The sequence below is a fragment of the Oncorhynchus mykiss genome, chromosome 8, assembly GCF_013265735.2.
Source record: "Oncorhynchus mykiss isolate Arlee chromosome 8, USDA_OmykA_1.1, whole genome shotgun sequence".
NCBI classification, from domain to species: Eukaryota; Metazoa; Chordata; class Actinopteri; order Salmoniformes; family Salmonidae; genus Oncorhynchus; species Oncorhynchus mykiss.
In genome coordinates, this window is record NC_048572.1 from 40,776,806 (window position 1) to 40,800,314 (window position 23,509).

Consider the following 23,509-nt stretch of genomic DNA (forward strand, 5'->3'; position numbering starts at 1 on the left):
GAAAACACCATGGTTGCCTTGTTGAACACCTGCCACTAAAGCTGGTCTTTAGTTTCATTGGATGTTTTCCTAATGCCAGTAGCCATTACATGTTGATACCTTAAAGCTGGTGTCGTTGGTTGTCTTATATTGAACTACATTGTCCTGGCCGGCAGATTGATCTGTGTGATTGAAAAGCGAAATTATGTAGTAACGACATCTGTCCATGCATCCTGCCTCTTCCAGTTTTTTTAATGTCCACTGAAACATGAGTACCCTAGCCGCCAGGCCCTCCAAGACCAATATTCCATGAGCGGCACGGCACATAGGCCTACTCCAGCTGCCCCCTTTGCCGCCTGAGCACAGATAACTCATCCCCTCGTGAGAATATATGGCCTTTTCGGTCAACGAGGCAAGTTCCACGGGCTCCCGACACAGTGAGTTTTGATCCATGACATCATGTGTCCCATCCCTCGGCACTTTGCGACCATAGCGTCCCCATTGAAGGTAGTCTTACCCCAGGCTGTTCACCCGAGCCCGCAGCATTCCAAGTCGTTATGTAATTCCCCAACGGCGTTTTAACAACATTGGCTGTAGTCCTACAGTAGCCTACCTGACCCAGAGGATCGCAGGCATTAGCCTAAGATGTACAAAACAAATATATAAATATCATTTTGAACTGACTGTCTGGCTGGAGCTGGTGCCATTGACGTTGATGGCCATGGAAGTGGCATGTTGTTCCTCTTCGTCGTCCTCTTCCTCTGGTATAATGTCAGTGTCATTGCTCTCTGGTTTCCCAGCATTGGACTCGGGTCAATGGTCAGGTGCACAATCATGTTTTGTTCTTTACTCTTAAATGTTGATTAATTGTAGGACTGTACAGTCTAATGATTTATGTAGCCTAATTGTATCAATCTCTGTGCGTCGTAAACTCATTTGATTAAAGTCTCTCTAAATAAGCTACAGACAGTCCGGACTCACTTGCTGATACAAAGTTTTGTGTTGTTTTTTGTGTTTCTCAATTCCAAATGCGGGAAATAGAGAGAGAGAGAATGACAGAGTGTGTGTATGTTTATAAACAAAGCCAGGGAACATCCAAAAGCACAAACTCTCTAGACATGTGTTTCTTGTTATTGTTTTTGTTTTGATGACAGGGGAAGGGAGGAAGGGGGAATGAATGAGGAGATGAGGAAAACGTGCTTACCTTCCACCCAGCTGAGCTGTTACTGTCACCTTTGTCTTTGAAGTACGGCACACATCTCACCATCCACTCATAAATCTGAGACAGAGTCAATCTCTTGTCTGGCGTGCTGCTTATGGCTTTGGTTATCAGGTCAGCATATGAGAGATTCCCCCACGCGTTTCTGCGCGACGAGGACTTCCGTGCAGTCTGCGCCCCCGGGCTGCTGGTGCTGACTGTGCCAGAAGTGGCCGTGGGGGACTGGGAGGGGAGCGGGGAGCCTCCATTTTCCTGTCTGGACAGCAGTCCTTCGGCCATAGGGCTGTTGCTGTTCTGGTCGTCTGCTCCCAGGCTGGAAGTGGCATGTTGTTCCTCTTCATCATCGTCTTCCTCAGGTATAATGTCAGTGTCGTTGCTCTCTGGTTTGCCAGAATTGGACTCGGGTCGGGGCAACGGCCATGTGCACGATCGTGGCCGTTTTTGTGGCTCGAAGTCTGGGTCTATGGCCACGTCCAACTCAGTGTGAATGCTGGGGGCTGGAACCTCGGCCATCTCTCCTTCAGTCACTTGCACGTCCCTGCTGCCCGCTGATAAGGTCAGTAGATAAGTAGTGGAGAGTTGTCAAATTCGCATTCCATGAATGCGCGCCCCCGCCTTTGTTGCTATTCCAGACCAGCAGTCCCCAAGGGTCACTATCAACTCCGCGTGAATTGAGAAAATCCTCTAGTAGCAAAAAAAAGCACCGCTATGCTGATCAGGATATATTTTAATCGTATTACTCGTGGACCATTATAAATGTCTTCGCACCATAACTATTAAACGATGACTATTCTCCCTGGCTCCATATGCAAGCCACAGCGACTTTACATTTGACAATCGCAACAGTTCAAAACGGGTTGCTGCATATTCGTCGTATTTCTCCTCGCCTGCATATTCGTCGTATTTCTCCTCGCCTGGAGCAATGTTGATAACAACAGTACAATGACTACAGTTCGTTCACGACTAATCTACTGTGTAGCGCGAGTTCGTTCATCAATGAGCGGATTGCACATTCCTACCTTGCGCGTTCAAGATCAAATCCCGCATTGATGCAAGGCAAGTGAATACACCAATTTGAACCTCCTCGTCAATAGCCACGGAGAACCTGGTAAAACGTCATCACACTGAAGCTGTCCGCCACGGATAAAAGCGTACAGTCACTGCGCGCTATGGTGATGGAAGCGATTAATTCCTGCATAGTCCTATCCCTCCTGTCATTGCTGCCATCTTGCCAAATTCCCTTTCACTCTCAAGTCCCTTTTAAAATGAGACTGGATACAATACTGCGTATTGTTGAAAAAACAATACGCAGCGAAAAGGAACGGGATTTCGAATGCTATCTCCGTTTCTCAAAAAGCCGCCTTTACTGACGAACGCAGCTCAGTTGGTATGGAAAACGAAACGCCACATCATACTCGCGGTTACAGTAGGCCCGATCTCTTCTGCTGCACACATATCTATCTACTTAGCACATTCCGTCATGTGACAGCCCTCAACAAGCTCAAAGTTATACAGCAACAGCAGCAATAGTGGTGGCTAGATAAGACTAACGTTACCACTGTAAAGGCCACCCCTTCCGCCTTTTAAAGAGACACCCTCCAAGATACAGTAGCCTATGTGCGCGCTGGCATATCCAGGCAAGCAGTTTGTGGAAGGGACACATGTCCTGGCATGTTGAGGGATCCAGAAATAGACAAACAGATCATACAAATATTATTGTACAATAATAAGAACACAAAGAAATTCAACGGTGGATAGAGGACATTTACTTTGAATTCCAAATAATTATATTGCTCCTTTTAGAAATATAATTCATAGACTAATGACAAAGGCTACATTATGGCAATTATTGTTAAAGGTATGGTTGACATATGTAGCATTATTTCCACTTCCGCTGTGGTGCACTGTTAGAATGTAACAACTGACATAGGCCTACACATATGTAACAATTTAGGTATATGCAAGTAGGTGTTTGTTTTCCTTGTGTTGGATATTAGCCTATACTTTATTCATAACTTAAATGACATGCATTCTACCAAATATTATAATGAAATAGTGAAGTCTTTAAGTCAAGTTAAGTCATTTTTCTTTTAATGACAGTATCTTTAAACCTTTAATCCGTGAGCATGGGTGTCAATCAATGTGGACAGCACGCGCAGAACACGCCCCCTTCAAACCAGATCGACCTCTTCAAACACATGACGTCATTCATAATGAAGAGATAAGGGAATAAATGCTATGGTTATCTGTCCTGTATGTGATACTTCGGAGTGGTTGCCCCTCCCCTCCCCTCCCACCTCCAAGACCGTACCAAAACCGTACCAAAACACCAGCATCAGTCAGCCTCCATACGTCTTTGTTCCAGAGAAGATGTTGTGTAAAGTGCGCGTCCACCTTGCAGGGGGGACACGCTCTCTCGATTTATGTACAGGAATGCGCGAATTCCACCTGTGCGCGGTATTCATCAATTCATTCTTGGAACGGATGGCATTGATTAGGAATGGATAACAATCCTATATACTAAATCAGACAAAACACACACATTCTGCAAGGCATTGGTTGTGTTATGGCTTTGAATTTTACATGGAAAACATCAACACTATTTCATTTATAATTATAACAAACGAAGTACATACACATGCATGTATACTGACTATTTCAAATGACTGACTTCCTTCTATGAACTCAATAAAATCTTTCAAATTGTTGCATGTTGCGTTTATATTTTTGTTCTGTATACAAAATTAACACAAGAACGAATGCACGCACGCTCACATGTAAACATGCTCCTCTTTGTTCCTCCTGTCCCAGCTATGTATATAAAGAGGAATGGCTGATACAGCAGTTTGGTGCCTGCAGTTAGCTACTGCAGTGGAGGGTTAAAGACACACTCCAGCTATATTTGAACCTTTCCTGTTGAAAAACAATATCCCAAGTATAAATACAGTAATGTACATCCACTTAAGGGTAAGAAAAATACATTTTAAGCAAAATAGTGTTTTTTAGACAACTGCAAACTTCAAGGAGTATGCCATTCAAGGAGTTAGTCTGATGCTCTTATGTCATCGGCCTCCCCCTTGCTTGCGAGAAGGGCTCTGACCCAACTTGGTACAATGTCTTTGGGCATCAGAGAGAGGAAAGGGACACAGGGGGTGGATGAATGAATGCTTCTGTAGGCTGTTCTAAGAGAAGAGAGAGAGAAAGAGAAAGAAAACAGGTGGAGAGATAGGTCAACACAGGTGGAGAGATAGGTCAACACAGGTGGAGAGATAGGTCAACACAGGTGGAGAGATAGGTCAACACAGGTGGAGAGATAGGTCAGCGACAGAGTTGCCCACCCGTGGTGTATTCAAAATGAACACATCACAGCAATGTCAGATGTGTTGCCTATTAATGTGAGGCTGTGTCATTCATTTCAGGCCAAGTACATGTATACTGTAGCTGTTTTAAGTACGTAGTTCCATTCTCTCCTGTCACTTCTATCCCCCTTCACCTGAGATGCATACAACAAGACTCGCGGCTCGCTGCGAAGGCTCACGGCTAAATGTTTCAACAGAGTTTGTTTAACGTTTTTAACTGACATTACTCAGCACATCACAAAGACCTCCATTCAGTGCCCCTAAGAGTACGAACACACCAACAGGATTGTTGGTCTACAGAGTGGGGGGCCGTTTTTTTAAGTGCTCTCTGCGCTGTGTGTTATAGGGTTAACATACTGTCGGTCTACAGCAGGGATGGGCAACTTTGATGAGGGTGGGGGCCACAAAAAAACGGAACTCATCATGAGGGTGCCGCAGTGTCTCGTGGGTCCCCCACCTTGCGAGCAAAACATTTTAGTGGTCCCCCTCATGATTTCCTGCAATTCTACACATTTTACCATAGGGTGGAGGCAAATATTAGCAGTTTTTAATATGATAAGCCCCACCGCGGTCTAATCTTACTGTAAGATTAGATAGCTGGCCACTAGACTAACTTACCAATTAGCTGATATGGGCTAATTAAGTGACTGCTGATGCACAACCACATTTAGAAATTGCACCTTGTGTATTATATTATTCTAACTCTCAATAGTAAATTGAGACCCCTACTGACTTCTCAAAAAAAAACTATTTTTATAACATTTGTCCGCAGGCCAACAAAAGAGGGGCCGCGGGCCGCAAGTTGCCCACCCCTGGTCTACAGGGTACTGTAGGTGTACAGCAGGGGCCTACGCACTTAAAACAGCTATATTAGTGACTCTTTCTCCACCCCTGTGTGACATCCACCCTTTTATATTGTCCCCTGGCTAGTGTAATGTTGCATACACAAAAGAGGGCTACCATTTATGTTTCTGCCTGATGTTTTCCCAAACATTGTAATGCTCTGATTGGATTAGAGCCCTCGGAATAGACCGTGATTGATTTTCCCTTAATTGAGAGTTATGGTGGAATAGACAGCTAACAAACTGACAGTAACACACCAAGACACAAACACATGCACACAGAAGGGGCATGCACACACACATACACACAATTCCAGTGGCCTCTAGATATGTACCAGGGAGCTGGCACAAATACGATGATCATATGATCATAACGTTCCCAAACACTACACAATACACACACTTTAAAACTCAATGTACTACACTGCATTAATACTGTGACATTAATTGCACACAATTTTATGCCAGGTGGCTCAGACTACAGGAGTCTTGAGGGCAGGAAGCCAAAATTGCGTGTGGTTCTGTAGGTGTACTGGGCACTTCACAGATACTGCTTCACTAAGACAAGGTAGGTTGGCCCATGCTGGACAGGCTATTGTGCGCTAACAGGATGACATCATTAGAAGCAATAATAACTAATCTTTGTCATCACTTACCCATCATTTGCTGCCATCTTCTGGTAGAAATGTATAAAGTCAGCCCAGCATTTCAGTCAGTTTCTCTCTTCAGCTCGTTCAAGCCATGCCTGCCATTTGAATGAACCCGGAGGCATCCAACACATCTAACATAAGATACAAAGTAAAAGTATGTCATTGTTTCATAATACATTTGCATTTGACATTTTAGTCATTTAGCAGATGCTCTTATCCAGAGTGACTTACAGTTAGTGCAACCACATATCCCGGGCATAGAAAGTACATTTCTTCTCAGTAAAGTAGCTATCATTAGAGTCAGAGCTAGAAGGGGGGGGGGATCAAGATGAGGAAGAGGATTATTTAAGATAATGTTTGTCACTCTCCTTCACCGGAAGAAAACCTTAACAATGTTAGATGAGGTAGTAATAAAAAATGTGTATTTAATTTATTTTCTTTGCTCAATCTGATTGGGTGGGCCTGGCAGGGCATTCCTATGCACCTGAGTTAAGTAATACCATGTTTTGCCTTTGCAGTTTCATCCCTAAAAAGGCACAAGACCCATTTCTTTTCACCTTTAGTTTATTAAACAGTAGGCGCAAATAAATTACCTTTGGCATTTTTACACAGCAGATGGCTGGTTACATAAAGTATCAGCACACACAGTAAGTACATTGTTTATTTTCCAGTGGCACAATTCAATTCCAACCACAAGGGGGTGGTAGTTATCCACTAAGAAGGACACTTTTCCATCCCTTCAGCTCTCACCGATGTGGGTTGTCCCTTATTCTGCTCAGTTTAGCTAACTATACATCCCTCTGTTTTAGGAAGATTAATAGTGGGCTTGAATGAGTTTCTCTTGTTTCCCTGTCAGTTCCTTTTTAGGTACGTGAGGAGGATGTCAGTAATAAAAGCCGATTTATGGTCATTCTGGAGTCTGCTTTGCCGTACTACATTTACTGTGATGTGGCCTCTGCATCATACTTCTTGTGCTTCACGGAGCAGGGCTGTTGTGAAGGAAATTGTCAAGGAAGTGAGTTTCTGTTTATACCGAACACACCGCCCACTCCTACAGTTAACCAATCCTGTGGAGCCCTCCACATCATTACAACATTTGGGAGGCGCACGACAATGCAGTACGGACCTTGATTTGGCAGCGAAAGCCTCTGGAGGCGCTGCAATTGTGTCACACGCGGACCGCATTTTCATGTCTAGCATAAATCATATTTTAAAACCTGTTAAACTGACCACCTCTGGTGGAATTTTCTAAATGATGCATAATATTTTATACTACCCTCAAAGTAAATTTAGATTTCTCATAATGGAGTGTCCGTCGACTGAAAATTCCCCTAATGCCCACTTGAAATGTTGGAACCCTTGCTGTACACTGGATAAAGCCTATGAAGTAGTAGACATTGATTGCTATATTGCATTTCGTCTTAGTATAAACTCCAATAGTGCCTTTTATGACACCCAATATTTCTTACTCTTGGAGAGGTAAAAACTGTGGGATTCAGATAAAGGTGTCAAAAACAATTTGACTACTATAGAGCCTAGATACAGCCGACCAAAACCCCCAGATATTTAAAAAAAATATATATGTTTTTCACAATAAATGTTTTTGTTTTTTTAATCAAGGGGTGTGGGTCTCCACATTTGTCCCCACGTTGGGGAATTGTAACAAAGACGCAGGGAGTCAGGAAGCAGGTGCAGATGGTGTGTTTAAACATGGAACATTACAAAACAAGAGAAGCCTCATGTGGGCAGCGTTCCACACCTCTGTGAGCCGGGAACTACTCGTCAACTGCAGGGGCCTTGGTCTGGCTTGGAGTCCACGGAGCCAGGGCCGGCTGATGTCCCAGGTTACCCCGGAAGGGAGTCAGCCCGGGGGATGAGTGAAGGATTTCTTGCCGTATTCCGCCCAGGGAAGAAACCGGGCCCACTCCCCCTGCCTTTCCTGGCAGTGACTCCTTAGGAACCTCCCCAGCTCCTGATTGGTCCTTTCCACCTGCCCATTAGACTGAGTCCAGCACCCAAATGTGAGGCTGACCATGGCCCCCAGCTTCTCCATCCCAGACAAACTGAACAACTTCTTTGCTCACTTTGAGGACAATACAATGCCACTGACACGGCCCGCTGCCAAAATCTGCGGGCTCTCCTTCACCGCAGCCAACGTGAGTAAAATATTACGTGTTAACCCTCGCAAGGCTGCCGGCCCAGACGGCATCCCTAGCCGCGTCCTCAGCGCACGCGCAGACCAGCTGGCTGGTGTGTTTACGGACATATTCAATCAATCCGTATCCCAGTCTGCTGTTCCCACATGCTTCAAGAGGGCCACCATTGTTCCTGTTCTCAAGAAAGCTAAGGTAACTGAGCTAAACGACTCACTTCCGTCATCATGAAGTGCTTTGAGAGACTAGTCAAGGATCATATCACCTCTACCCTACCTGACACCCTAGACCCACTCCAATTTGCTTACTGTCCCAATAGGTCCACAGACGATGCAATCACAATCACACTGCACACTGTCCTAACCCATCTGGACAAAAGGAATACCTATCTAAGAATGCTGTTCATCGCTTACGTCTTAGCATTTAACACCATAGTACCCTCCAAACTCGTCATTAAACTCGAGACCCCGGGTCTCGACCCCGCCCTGTGCAACTGGGTCCTGAACTTTCTGATGGGCTGCCCCCGGGTGGTGAGGGTAGGAAACAACATCTCCACCCCGGTGATGCTTGTGCCAGTGGAAGCCACTCAGCTGACGAGGAGAAAATAGGATTCTGTTCTATTTTTTAAGCGGTGCCGTCGTTGTTGACCAATCACAGTACAAAATGTAGCTTGCATGGTGATATATCAGCACCACAGGAGGCTGCTGAGGGGAGGATGACTCATAATGGTTAGTTTGGAGCGAATGGAATGGCATCAAAAACATGGACACCATGTGTTTGCTGTATTTGATACCATTCCACTAGCTAGCTGGCTAACAGTGTAAACTGATAGTCACGTTTAACAATAAAAATCATTATTTTCTAATACTTTTTTTGGTCAATTATTTCTGTTGCGTGTAAATATGTTTTTATGCATTCTTATGGTGTTATAGCGATTCTTTTTTAGCACGTTGATAATGTTTACTTATTTCATTGCTATGGTTACCGGCAACTGTCGCATTCGGCGCGTTCAAGGGGATCACTTTTGTCAAGTTGGTGACCATTGTTGGTCACCACCTTTTAAAGTGTTGCATCATAGTCATAAAAATTCTCTGACTTGAGACTACATGTCGACTGCTAGAACTATAACAAAAATTATGTCATGCAGTTTTTAATGACGTCTCCTTCAACTTGTTGCAATTGGAGCCATCACCTGCATTGTTGGAAGCACTTTTTGTCGTTTGGGTGTTTTTGTTTGACCCATGTGAATGTGGCCAAACACTTGAATGAAACAGGAACCAACTTTGCTGCGATATTAAAGCTACAGGTGATACAAATGAAAGTGACCAATGAGTTGTACACACTTTATGTTTTCAGTTTGTGAGTGTGTAATATGCAGATATAGAAAAGTTGAAATAGATATTGCACAGAAAAACTTTTAGAAACAATAATAGCTTTGTTGACACTGCTATGTTGATCTGAGCCTTGCTGTTGGAAAACCACTACAGTGTCCGACTTTCAGCTGTCACAGATGCACCTTCCACAACTTCACTGGTCGACTTTCGTCTACAGCCGGTTTCGTTAGGCTTACTGCTCGAACACACCCGTAGACTGAGGGCTTGTGTGTGAAGGCCACTTTGACAAGAGGGACAAGTTGTGTATTCGGCAGGGCACTAGGCGATACTCCTTTGGCTGTCTGAAAAGCACTTTAGTTCTTACCTCCCTGACTGAATGTCTGTTGTGAGGAGTTTTGGCTCATCACGTTATACTCCAGTCTAAAGGACTAGATTTGATTAATCACTCCTGTACCAATTGTCTGTGTTTTGTGAGGTATTTGGACTTGTTTTATTGTACTTCAGCCTGAAAGTAGTTGTAGTTGGTTACCTGTCCCCTCTATGTGTTTTCAGGTCTTTAGAAGTACTTTACTGCGGATCCTCACTTTGTGTGTGCTGTGTGAAATCGGTCCCTTTGGGTCCAGTACATCTCCGTCTGCATCTCGGTCAGTCTGGACTGAGATGGTCCTCTGAAACGTAAAGATCTCCTCCTCTGCTGTGAACAGAGACAGGCAGTCCCCCACATCCTACAAACAGGACCACAGAACAGAGTCATTAACAGAACCACAACCTCAAACAGTGGGGTTAACCATTACCAAAACCTCAAACAGTGGGCTAAACCATTACCAAAAACAAATCGGGTTGACACAAACATTACCAAAAACAATCGGGTTGACACAAACATGACCACCAAGAGGGTTTAACACAAACAGCCACAAACAGAGGGGTTAACAACACAATAACAGAGATGTTTATATCAAGGAATGTGTTTGTGGTCATGTTGTGATCTTGCTGTGGTTGGGCCGTGGTCCACCCCGCTCAGAACCAGGATGTCGAGTAGCTGGCGTTTGCGGTCGTCCTTCCTCCCTCCAGAGAAGCCTCAGCCAACAGCACCACCCTCACCTGGGACAGAGGGACAATGGAATCATAACAACACTAAGAATTGCAGTGAATCAGTGACACCTGCTGTGGGAGAGTGTGGATTTAGAAAATGACGGGGAATGCTGTTACACGTACGGTACTTTCACAACAATACAGTACACCACAGTACAAATGTTGCTGTTTTAGAGCTCAGAAATTCTTAAAAGACGGGACAATCTCAATTTTTTTCGACAAATATTTGTCTTCATATTAACTAAATTTGTTGGACCAAAATATCAGCTATCATACCATGTAAAGGAACAACATAATTTTTCAATTTATAAAATGAAACTAACTGGACACCATCAGTGTCATGAGATACTAGGAGTGGTGGGTGGAATCAGGCGCAGTAAGCAGGGTTCAGTAGAGTGTCAATTTATTCTCCGGCGCACAAACGGTCACGCCAACACACAGGGCGCATACAATTAACCAGGACCAAAATAGTCCGGAGAATACATGCACGAAAAACCACCGTACAACAGAGTAACAAAAACAATCCCGCACAAAACAAGGGCGGGACAACCTACTATATATAAGGACGCTAATTAAACTAAAATACACACAGGTGAAACTAATAAGACAAAACCAACAGACAAACGAAAAAGGGATCGGTAGTGGCTAGTAGGACGGTGATGACGACCGCCGAGCACCGCCCGAACAGGCAGGGGAGCCAACTTCGGCGGAAGTCGTGACAATCAGACACCATAAAATTATTGTGCAACAAGTGTTTATTGGCCTTGATTGTTTAATACTAACATTATATGTAATACAAATCTCCAAACCTATTTTGTTTTGTTTTATAGCACTATCAAATGCTCCAGGGCCAATTTCGTTAGCATTTCTACATATTTTTATAGATTTAGAACATAAAACAACATTAATAAAGCAAACATTATCCATTAGGTCTAGCACAGCAAATACTTAAATTATTTAAGCATATGTTGCAGAACAGTGATTAAAATATTGTTCCGAATATGGACCAAAAACGATTGACTCCTTCAGTGACGGAGTTGACAAGCCACTGATGGAGGTGACAACAGATACTCAAAACAGACATTTTTTGTCTCTAAAAATACAACTTCAAATACAAACATTTGGAAAATATGGAAAATGATTCATTAGAAAATTCCCAATAAAAACATTTACCATTCTATCAGATCTTTCAGCACTCTGACGCCGTTGACGTTAGACAAAAATCTGACGGAGTTGATGTTTTTGTCACACCCTGATCTGTTTCACCTGTCTTTGTGCTTGTTTCCACCCCCCACCAGGTGTCTCCCATCTCCCCCCATTATCCCCTGTGTATTTCTACCTGCATTTTCTGTTTGTCTGTTGCCAGTTTGTCTTATCCAGGCAAGTCCTACATTACCAGCGTGTTTCGTTGTTTCCTGTGCTCCAGTTTTTGTTTTCCTAGTCTTCCCAGTTCTGACCTTCCTGCCTGTCCTGACCCTGTTCCTGCCTGCCGTCCTGTACCTGCCTGACTCTGATTTGGATTACGACTCTTTGCCTGCCCCTTGTCCTTTAACCTGTTAGAGCTCTAGGGGCGCTATTTCATTTTTGGATAAAAAACGTTCCCGTTTTAAGCGCGATATTTTGTCACGAAAAGATGCTCGACTATGCATATTCTTGACAGTTTTGGAAAGAAACACTCTGAAGTTTCAGAATCTGCAAAGATTTTGTCTGTAAGTGCCCCAGAACTCATTCTACAGGCGAAACCAAGATGATGCATCACCCAGGAATTAGCAGAATTTCTGAAGCTCTGTTTTCCATTCTCTCCTTATATGGCTGTGATTGCGCAACGAATGAGCCTACACTTTCTGTCGTTCGCCCAAGGTTTTAGCAGCATTGTGACGTATTTGTAGGCATATCATTGGAAGATTGACCATAAGAGACTACATTTTCCAAGTGTCCGCCTGGTGTCCTGCGTCGAATTCGGTGCGCAATTGCCAGCTGCTTCTACTTTACCATTTGATTCAGGGGAGAAAGCATGTGTCCAAGAACGATGTATCAATGAAGAGATATGTGAAAAACACCTTGATGATTGATTCTAAACAACGTTTGCCATGTTTTCAGTCGATATTATGGAGTTAATTTGGAAAAAAGTTTGCGTTTTGAGGACTGAATTTTTTCGGGTTTTTTTTGGTAGCCAAATGTGATGTATAAAACGGAGCTATTTCTAATACACAAGGAATCTTTTTGGAAAAACTGAGCATCTGCTATCTAACTGAGAGTATCCTCATTGAAAACATCAGAAGTTCTTCAAAGGTAAATGATTTTATTTGAAGGCTTTTATGTTTTTGTTAATGTTGCGTGCTGGATGCTAACGCTAATGCTAACGGTAAATGCTAACGCGAAATGCTAACGCTAGCTAGCTACTTTTACACAAATGATTGTTTTCCTATGGTTGAGAAGCATATTTTGAAAATCTGAGATGACAGTGTTGTTTACAAAAGGCTAAGCTTGAGAGATGGCATATTTATTTCATTTCATTTGCGATTTTCATAAATAGTTAACGTTGTGTTATGCTAATGAGCTTGCTGATAGATTTACACAATCCTGGATACAGGGGTTTTTTCATAGCTAAACGTGACGCAGAAAACGGAGCGATTTGTCCTAAACAAATAATCTTTCAGGAAAAACTGAACATTTGCTATCTGAGAGTCTCCTCATTGAAAACATCTGAAGTTCTTCAAAGGTAAATTATTTTATTTGAATGCTTTTCTGTTTTTTTTGTGTAAATGTTGCCAGCTGAATGCTAATGCTAAATGCTACGTTAGCCATCAATACTGTTACACAAATGCTTGTTTTGCAATGGTTGAGAAGCATATTTTGAAAATCTGAGATGACAGTGTTGTTAACAAAAGGCTAAGCTTGAGAGCTAGCATATTTATTTCATTTCATTTGCGATTTTCATGAATAGTTAACGTTGCGTTATGGTAATGAGCTTGAGTCTGTATTCACGATCCCGGATCCGGGATGGGGAGATCAGAAAGGTTAATAAACTCGGAGACTCGTACTATCCGCCTGCTGTGTCTGCATCTGGGTCTTAGCCTGAGCCTTGATAGTTTTACAGAGTTGACAAAAATTGAATTTTTATTCTTCATTCAAGTGGTATAAACAGTAGCAATTGAGTTTTTCTCAGATGCTTTATGACTCTAAAACCTTGCGGGCGCTGCTTCAGGGTGAGCATGGGGATGTGACGGATAAACACTCAAACGCCTAGGCCATCTTGAGGTAGTGACTGGCATCCACTGGCTGGAACATACAGAGACAGGGATAATAAGCATAAACACATACGGATGCGTGCATGAGTTTACTATCAACACACTCACACACGTATAGTACAATATGTATGTTACCTTTGTGAAGGTTGTATTTTGCCAGTATTGGGATTTAACCCTGACCACGGTGTGCAACCCCCCAGTACATTTTCTCTGAGTGGAGTAGAACGGGGAACAAGAGATGAAGGCTTGGCCCTGTAACGGTCCTTCACAAATACATTGTACTACCCAGTGTGTGTCATGCTATGGGAGGGTTGTATCTGTCACACACGTGCACACACAATTCTAATTATTTTTGTTTCTGTGTACACTCATACACTAGACTGTGGTATGACTTGGTGAAAGAGCAGCTATTGATGTTAATAACGGTCCCACTCACGCATGCATAAGAGTATATAGAAACACTTAAAGGCCAATGCTATTCTCTGCTCAACAACAACTGTCAACAATAGCCTGTAGTCATTGACATTGAAAAGAGCACAGAGGAATTATAATAGAAATGGAGTGGTTAGGAGGCGGGAGCATGGTCGAGAGAAGGGGGAACAAGAATGAGGAAGAGAAAAAAAGAGGTAGGCACAAACGGAAGGACACAGAATGAGGCAGAAAAAGAGAGAAAAAGTACATGGAGTGGATGAGTTGAGGAGAGAGAGAGAAGGGGGAAGTGAGGGCAAAAAGAGAGAAAGAATAAGAAAAAATAAAGAGATATGGTTAGAAACAACAACAAACAGGAGAGAGAATGGAGTTGGGAGAAAGAGAGAACGAAAGGCTGCCGAGTGGCACGGTGGTCTAAGGCACGGCATCTCAGTGCTAGAGGTGTCACTACAGACATCCTGGTTCTATTCCAGGCTGTATCACAACCGGCCCTGCTTGGGAGTCCCATAGGGTGGCGCACATTTTTTAAATGTTTTTTATTTCACCTTTATTTAACCAGGTAGGCCAGCTGAGAACAAGTTCTCATTTACAACTGCGACCTGGCCAAGATAAAGATCAAGCCCAGCGTCGTCCGGGTTCAGTGTAGGCCGTCATTGTAAATAAGAATATGTTCTTAACTGACTTGCCTAGTTACAGTTTTTTTCGATTGCTAAATGACAGTGGACACAACTGGAGTCACATGTGCAAAACTCTAACTACAACCTGCACAGCAGCAGTTCATGTGGACCAAACTCTAGTTCGTTTTTCATTGCTTGAACACAGTTTTCAAAACTCTACACACTTATCCCATGACTTTAACCACAACCTGCACAACACTGTGGATTTACAGCACTTTGTTCAAATGCTAACACACTGTTGTCAAAACTGTGAACCACACATTCAAAACGGAATAGATTTCAGCCTTATGCCTTTCAAACACTGCTGATTGCAATTTCAGCTGAAAGGCTAAGCAGGTGTCTTGTTTTAGACTTGTTAGTGAACACACACACATATTACAGTATATATAGGTAGAGCTCAGAAAGTAATGCGAATTTTCCATCATGCAAACAGGTGAGAGTTACAGTACATCCTTACAGTAAATGAAAACATTACAGGAATCTATTTTGTATTGCAATTATAGAATATTTACACAGATATATATTACAGTAAGTTTGACTGTAAAATATATTTTTACAACAGGACCCAAAGGCTGCCCCCAACAGGGGGAAGAGGTAAAATATTTTCAGATGCGCAGGAAAATGCTATTGTTGACATGGTTGTTGTCAACAATGCAATAAAACTGCGGGAGATTCAAGATAGAGTGCTGGCTGATAATGATATATTTGAAAATGTTAATTCTGTCAGCACAACAACTATTGCTCGAGTCCTAAAGAAACACCAAGTTACAATGAAACAGTTATACACTGTACCGTTCGAGAGAAACAATGAACGGGTAAAAGAGCAAAGATACCAATATGTCCAGGTAAGATGTCTGAGGTTACGTACACAGCTATACAAAATATTTACATAAAAAAAAAACACTAGCATTTCTACAGTAAAACTGTGCAGTTACTGTTTTTCAGAGAGTAATGGAGGTGGAAGCACTGGAAAGACCACATTCATTTGTATTTATCGATGAAGCTGGATTTAACCTTGCCAAAACACGGCGCAGAGGTAGGAATGTTATAGGTCAAAGGGCCACTGTGGAGGTTCCAGGCCAAAGGGGGTATCACCATGTGTGCTGCAATGGCCAATGATGGTTTGCTTCTCAACACACCACTCATTGGCCCATACAACACAGAAAGGCTTATAGCTTTCCTAGAACTGCTCTATGCTCAGCTAGTGCCAGCAGAACAGGGGGAGCCAGTAAGAAACCCCCAAGTTTTTGTCATAGTTTGCGATAACGTTGCTTTTCACCACTCTGCAGCTGTCACAGATCGGTTTGCAGCACATCACAGATTTATGGTTTTGTATCATCCTGCATATTCACCCTTCCTCAACCCAATAGAGGAGTTTTTCTCTGCCTGGAGGTGGAAAGTGTTTGGTCACCACCCACATGACCAAATGTCTCTTTTGGAAGCCATGCGTGCCGGATGTGAGGACACGAGTCCAGAGGACTGCCAGGGATGGATAAGGCACTCCAGAAGGTTCTTCCCCAGGTGCATGGCAAGAGAAAACATTAGATGTGATGTTGAAGAAAACCTGTGGCCTGATGCTAGAGAGAGGCAGGATTAGCCCCTCAATTATTTGTTCGAATTACAGTATGTACTTCTAGTTTCTACCTTTTTTTTCTCATTACTGTAATTCCGTAAATTACTACATACTATTGAAGCAAACTGCTAATTTTCATTTACCTTAAAGAATTGTTATGTTCTAAAAAAAATTATAAATCATGTGAACGAATGTCACTCTTTTCTTTGAAGAAAATATTACTTTGTATGAAGTCACTGAAATTGTTCAAACTGTAAAGATGAAAAGTTTGTATTTTCTGTATTGGTGTTTGATGCTAGTGTTTTTACTCTCAGTGTGTTCTGAGTGACCGTGTGTGTTATCTCAGTGAGGGTTGTGCATAGTGTTTGGCTGCACTGAGCGTGTTTTGAGCCATGTGTTAAGAGTTGTGTTGCTTGGAATGAGTTTTGCAGGTGATGTGAACTGTTTAGCTCAGGTGACTGTTGGTAGTGCAGACTGTAGTTAGAGTTTTGCACATGTGACTCCAGTTGTGCCCACTGTCGTTTAGCAATCGAAAAAAACTGTAAACACATACCTTAGCCTGTCAATGCAAGGTGGAATGAGTCTATCTGTGTGTTCTAACTCTTGTTCAGGTTAAGAGGGTTGCGATGTGTTTTATTTGCATACACTGAAAGCCGAAGGCACTTCAAATCTCCTGATCACCAATGAGCAACGTTATTCATACTCTCTCTCTCTGTGTGTGTGTGTACAGGCAATGAGAATAATAGGGCTCAAACTTAATCATTCTCGATTTCTCTACTCCTTTATCCATCCCTTTGTCTCTCACTGTAGACTAGTGTCCTTCTCTTAACTCACTCTGCCTTTCTCTGTCTCTCCTCTTCTCTATCTTCTGTTGCCTCTCTCATATTGCATGCAAAGTTGCAGAACAGTTGTGTGTGTGTGTTTTGTTAGGTTGATGTAAAAGTATCCTAGCTGCCATCACTCTGTGTACTTTGTACTCAGGGATTGTGCAAATGGGAGGTGTGTGTGTGACTCCATGGATAGACAGCTCATGAGAACCTCTCGTGTTCAAAGTGAGGTGCATCCACTCAGCACTGATCCTTCCAGTTGCGAGGGGGGAGAGGTTAGGGACACGTGAAAACAGAAAACTCCCACAATCACCATCATAGAGGGGCACCGGGGCTTAGAGTGAATGAGTGTGTGTGTGACCTCCATACTGTCCAACACAAGGCAATGGATGTACAGAGTGAAGGGAAAAGAAAGCACACACATCCAAGCATACATACGTACGCACACACATGTAGTAAACACACTCATGTACGCACGCAGGCCCAATCACAGACGCTCTTACATATAGTATAGGTTTCCTGCTGTCTTCTCTAGTCAACCCCAGAGTCTAAGCTCATGGCCTGGCAATATTCTAACACACATAAAAACAAAACACATTGATTTGCCAATGTGGACAAAACAACCTCGGCACCAAAATCAATGTGCGTTTGTTTGTAAGGGGGTTAAGAAGAGAGAGGGTTGTGTGTAAGGGGGTGAAGAAGAGAGAGGGGTGTGTGTAAGGGGGTTAAGAATAGAGAGGGTTGTGTGTAAGGGGGTTAAGAAGAGAGAGGGATGTGTGTAATGGGGTTAAGAAGAGAGAAGGTAGTGTGTAAGGGGCTGAGAGGGTTGTGTGTAAGCTAGAGCGATAGAGTGAGTGAGTGAGAGGTGGACAGCAGCATTGCCACAGAAGGGTGACACAGGAAACTGCGGCTGAAACAAATATGTCAGGTAAGCACAAATGTCTGAACTAACTTGTTTTGCAGAAGGAATTTTGTCATGTTTCATTTGTCTTATTTATCTAGCTGATCTGCCATCCTTTATTTATTCAAGTGGTACAGCAGAGTTTAAACTTCTTCTGCAGAGTTCAAGCTTTCCCAGCCAGTATAAAGCGTCAACAGGATACATGTCAGCGAGTGTGACAATCTATAATCATCATTTCGTCCATTCTCAGAAAAAAAACAAGAAAAGAAAAACGTATATCATCAAACGATCCAAGCGATCGCCGTGCTAGGCAAATCAGTATTCAATGACAGCACGGAGCAAATTATGAAATCAGTGAATTTGTGCCACGGGTCTTGAGCTGTGGGATAATTAGCAATCACCACAAAGCAAGGGGACGGAAATACTCCATTCTTCTCTCTCCGCTGTCAACTTCTTAACTACGCGCCCGCTCACACGAACAGGGTTCCCACTCCGAGCCAATTGGTTGAATCAGGCTTAATAACAACCTGACAAACTTACCATTCCCCACGCACAAAAGGGACATGTAATTTCATCAACCTAGCCGCGACCTCGCCACGCAGTGCCGCAGCCGACAGGTAAATAATTCCTCCACCATAACACCATGACGATGCACCAACCGCCACGTAACATCACAAACTAATGCTAATCTTTTCTTCTCTCTCGCTCTCTCCTTTTTACGTATCTTTGATTTATCTGTACTATAGACGCCTGAGCTCCAATGTGGCCCGCCACACACACACACGAACCCAGGCAGACAGTAACACACACACGGTAAAACATGCACACAAACAGACAGACGTATAACTAATACTCAGAGCAGCTCTTGAAGGAAAAGAGAAAGAAAATAAGAGTGAGAAAGACAGAGAGGGGGGAAGAGAGACGTGAAGGGAACACAGTCAGTTATTTATAATCAAATGAGGAGGAGGCCTTGTGGGTTATTAGATGATTACCGTCTTGAGGGGTTTGATAAGTTCTCACTCCTTCCTCGCAGATTTCATCCACCCATGTACTCTACCCTTTTCTACACCCCGCACCCCCCCCCCCCCCCCCACATGGTAGGATGTTCCTCTCCACACTACTTCTCCACACAACCTTATCCCCAATTACACACTATCATATCCCATACTGTCCTCTAACTGAAAATCCTACACCACATTCTGAACATCCCTTTCCAATAAACAGGTAGTAATCCAGTCACTGTCAAGATAGCTGGCTACCGGTCAAAGAGCACTATTGCTTGCTTGTTTTCTCACAGAGTCATGACAGACATGAGATTCAGAGTCTCTTTAGAGACACATGCGGCACATTTAACACATGTAGGTCCAATCATGTCATTGTCCAAGCTGTCCACCGCTCTCTCTCTGGACAGCTGTTTAGCATAAAAACAGAGTTTTTTTCCTTCTGTCGCTCGCTCCTCAAAAAGTTGCTTTTGAGTTTTTCAAAGAGCGCGGTGCCATTGAGAGGCAACAAAAGCCAAGGATAGCTGACTACTGCGGCTTGATGAAGTCCACTCCCTCATTACCAATCGCAGGAAACAGTTGATGCTTTTTTTGTTTGGCCCAGAGAATTGACCAGGTCTCAAAGAACATGGGGTGGGAAGGCTGAAAAAGAGATGGGGGGGGGGGTGTAAAGGTTGTTGTCCATTCATCCATTTGTGTCTTGCAGCTTGTGTAGAGGGAGAGAAGAAAAGGGAGGGATAGATGATTTGGGAAAAAGAAAGAGAGTAAAGAGAAAGCTTAAAACAGTGCTTTTATGCTGGCCCGTCCTGGACGACTCTTCTGACATCAAAGTATTTTCACTAACTGGGGAGTGGGGCGGGTGTCTGTGTGTGTAAGTGTGTGTGTGTGTGTGTGTGTGTGGGGGGGGGGGGGTATTCAGTCCAAGTGAGGCTACATGGAGGGAAATAACAATGTGAGCACCCTAATTACACCTAATGATCTAGTCCCTTAAAGTGTGCCTGCCTTGGGTCCTGGGTGGTTTGTTCCCCAGGGTCGTTCTCACAACCTCCCCCTGCCTCGGCTGGTCCTCTTGGGAAAACATTTTTGAGCGCAGGGTGACCCAGGACACCACTGGACCCCCCAGCTCCCCTTCTCCAGACCCCCAACCCCCAGCTGGAGCCTCCCTTTCGTACATGCAACTGCATGGGTAGGGGGTGTCCCAACTGCACCTGGCCACTCGGGGCTCCACTAAACCTCCAGAGAGGAGCAGACACTCATAGCAGTAGTCCTATAAGATGGAGCAAGGGAGGAAGGGAGGGAGAGAGAGACTGGAATGAAAAAACTGTGTGAAATGGAAGGAGAGAGAAATTAAATTAGGTGAAAATGGGAAAAGAGGAAAAAAGAGATGTGATGACGAGAGATGCGAAGAGTGTAAAACCCCAGGGCTGTACAACTAATATTGTAGGGACAAAAAACAAAGACAGAATGTCAGTCAGAAAAGAAAAGGCAAAAAAAAAAAAAAAAAAGACCATTACATTTCACCAATAGAATGTCAATGAAAGCAACAAATGCAAGGCTATTTCTATCCCATTGCATTGCATTAGAAAACACATGATTTGTACTCTCATTGTTGTGAAAATAAAACCTGAGGCACAAGGATCATTATTGTTAGGTAACTAAATGCCGGAGGGACAATAGCAGTCATCAAACATCAATTTTCTTTTACTGGGAACTCGTGGGCTAGCGACTCTTCAAACTCTCTACGTAGGTCCTCAACAGACTAAAGGCCTTCACTAGATATGAACACAACCATTTCAGTCCTTCATTTTCCCTTGGAGCAGAGCACTCTGCAACTGTGGACTTTTATTTATTACATTTTCCCTTTTTATTTACAAAACAGTACTGGCTACCATAGCAATCAGCCACCACAAAGGACAGAAGACAGAGGTTTTATAAAGGTTATCATATATTTCTGGCACCAACAGAAGGAGGGAAATAAATCCTGACCTTCAGCCTGCAGAGAGGGGCAACAGAGGGAGAGAAAGTGAGATGGGGGAGAAGGAGGATAAAGAGGGGTTGAGGGAAAGAGAAGGAGGAGGGATAAAGGAAAAGGGACTGGGGGAGGGACAGAGGGAGAGGATGAGAGAGGACGGGGATCCCGAGAAAGAAAGAAGAAGGAAGAAGAGAACGTTGGAGGGAGTGTAGCGTATCTGTAGCCCTTTGAGTGCTAAGAGCAGAAGGAGGCTAGCGACCTGGAGGGGGTCTACGCAAGAGGGGAGCAGCGGCCTCGATAGGGTAGCTAGCCGGAGGCAGATGCAGGGTGGTTTGGGTGGCTTGGCAGGGTGGTTCAAGGGTCCCTGGGGCCTATTTTCATAACCTGACTAATTCACAACTCTCACTCGTCCTCCCCTCTTCACCTTGACCACACACACACACACTGACTCTACATCCAAAGTGTCAGACGGATGGAATCATTTAAGGGTTATCCAGTGGAGGCAAGGAACCACCCCCATCACACCCCACCACCCCTGGCTAACTTGGCAGGATGTCCACTGTGTGGAGGGGAGCCCCCACCATGTTAATAGGCCATCGTTGAAAATGAGAATTTGTTCTTAACTGGCTTGCCTAGTTAAATAAATGTAAAATAAAATAAATAAATAAATTGTGTATGTGTGTTCTAGCACCCAAGTAACCCTCAGATTCAGAAGAGGGATCCATGCCCTAATGTTTAACTACTATTTACAACCTTCGGAAAAAGGGTTCCAAAAGGGTTATTTGGCCACACCCATTGGAGCTCTGTAAAAAGGATTCTACATGGACATTAAAAAAGGCTAGTCCTGGAACCAGAAAGGGTTCTTCTGTCACACCCTGACCATAGTTTGCTTTGTATGTTCTATGTTTTGTTTGGTCAGGGTGTGATCTGAATGGGCATTCTATGTTGGATGTCTTGTTTGTCTGTTTCTGTGTTTGGGCCTGATATGGTTCTCAGTCAGAGGCAGGTGTTAGTCATTGTCTCTGATTGGGAGCCATATTTAGGTAGCCTGTTTTGTGTTCGGTTTTGTGGGTGATTGTTCCTGTCTCAGTGTTTGTTTGCACCAGATAAGGCTGTTTAGGTTTTTCGTTACGTTTCTTGTTTTGTGGTCGTGTTTATCTTTTATTAAACATGTATCGAAATAACCACGCTGCATTTTGGTCCGCCTCTCCTTCACCAGAGGTAAACCATGACATCTTCAAACGGTTATGCTATGGGGACAGCCGAAAAGCCCTTTTAGGTTCTAGATAGCACCTTTTTTCTAAGAGTGTAGGTGAATGCCTATGAAAAGTGGAAGAATGTTTTCCTGCTCTCCTCTCCTGCAAAATGCAAAATTATTTTGCAATTATTTATTATCATAGACACTACAAACACCTCGCAATTATCTCTGGTGTTGCCAGGATAATGGTTCTACCTGCTTACAATAATGCTATTAAATTGCAAAGTAGTTTTGGAGCATCGCTAGCTTCCATCCATGGTACTGTTCCCCACCCCACCCGCCGCCTCACCCCCTCCCTCACCCTTTTCTCTCCTCACTTTGAAATGCAAGCAGGCTGGTTCATTCCCTCCGCTCGCTCTCTCGCTTGCCCATTTTCCATTCACACAACCAGCGTTCGCCCTCTTCCTAGCTCTCGGTTTCTCTCTCTTACCCACCCCACTCACCCTCGCTCTCTCTGTGTCCGTTTGAGTCTTTCACCATCACCAGGTATGACCGAAGACAGCTTTGTGACACCGTGTGTGACACTGTGTGCTTCTCAGGTAGAAAACCCATTTTTAAAAAAGACACAGAGGAGCGAAGAAGGGATGACTTAGTCTTCACCTTCAACGCGTCGATGAAAGGTAGGAAGGTGTCCCTCTGAAGTCCGTTTTTGTACAGATCTGAAAGGAGAGGGAGGAGCTGTGTTAGCGCTGCTGTTTAGCCCCTAATAATGTCACTCTTCCGCCAAAGATAGGCACATAAAGTGGCTATTGATGAAGTAAAGGATGGGTGGGGATGCAGGACAAAAGGGCAGAGGAAAAATTGATTTCTCTACCGGCAGCAGCAGCTAGCAGCAGCAACATAAAATGTATTACATTCTCAAACAATGGTGGCGGGAGAAAGGACTCTCGCTTTTTCAGCTCGGACAGTGTCCGCACACTCCCGTGAATAGATTTTCCAATTAGCTCGGCTGGAACAAATTACATCTGAAGTAGCATCCCCGAGAGACAGAA

General features: G+C 43.7%; 1 protein-coding gene and 1 long non-coding RNA gene across 4 annotated transcripts in view; both read right to left on the reverse strand.

Moving 5' to 3' along the window:
• The window catches only part of LOC110529912 (forkhead box protein O3), a 55,235-nt gene extending 52,409 nt beyond the window's left edge, over positions 1–2,826 (reverse strand). The window contains exon 1 of the mRNA XM_021612572.2: positions 1,184–2,826. Within this exon, the coding sequence (XP_021468247.1) occupies positions 1,184–1,711 (528 nt within the window). The 5' untranslated portion in view covers positions 1,712–2,826. The remainder of the gene's footprint in view (positions 1–1,183) is intronic.
• Positions 2,827–3,045: 219 nt separating this feature from the next.
• Positions 3,046–23,232, reverse strand: LOC118965517. 3 transcript variants are annotated; one of them, XR_005052876.1, is made up of 4 exons: positions 22,961–23,232; positions 10,121–10,637; positions 6,056–6,180; positions 3,046–4,375 (listed from the first exon to the last, which is right to left on the reverse strand). It is a non-coding gene; the product is annotated as an uncharacterized LOC118965517 (long non-coding RNA). The 3 variants fall into 3 exon arrangements; XR_005052877.1 differs by having other exon boundaries at positions 3,046–4,380; XR_005052878.1 differs by having other exon boundaries at positions 10,066–10,637.
• Between the last annotated feature and the right edge of the window lie 277 nt (positions 23,233–23,509).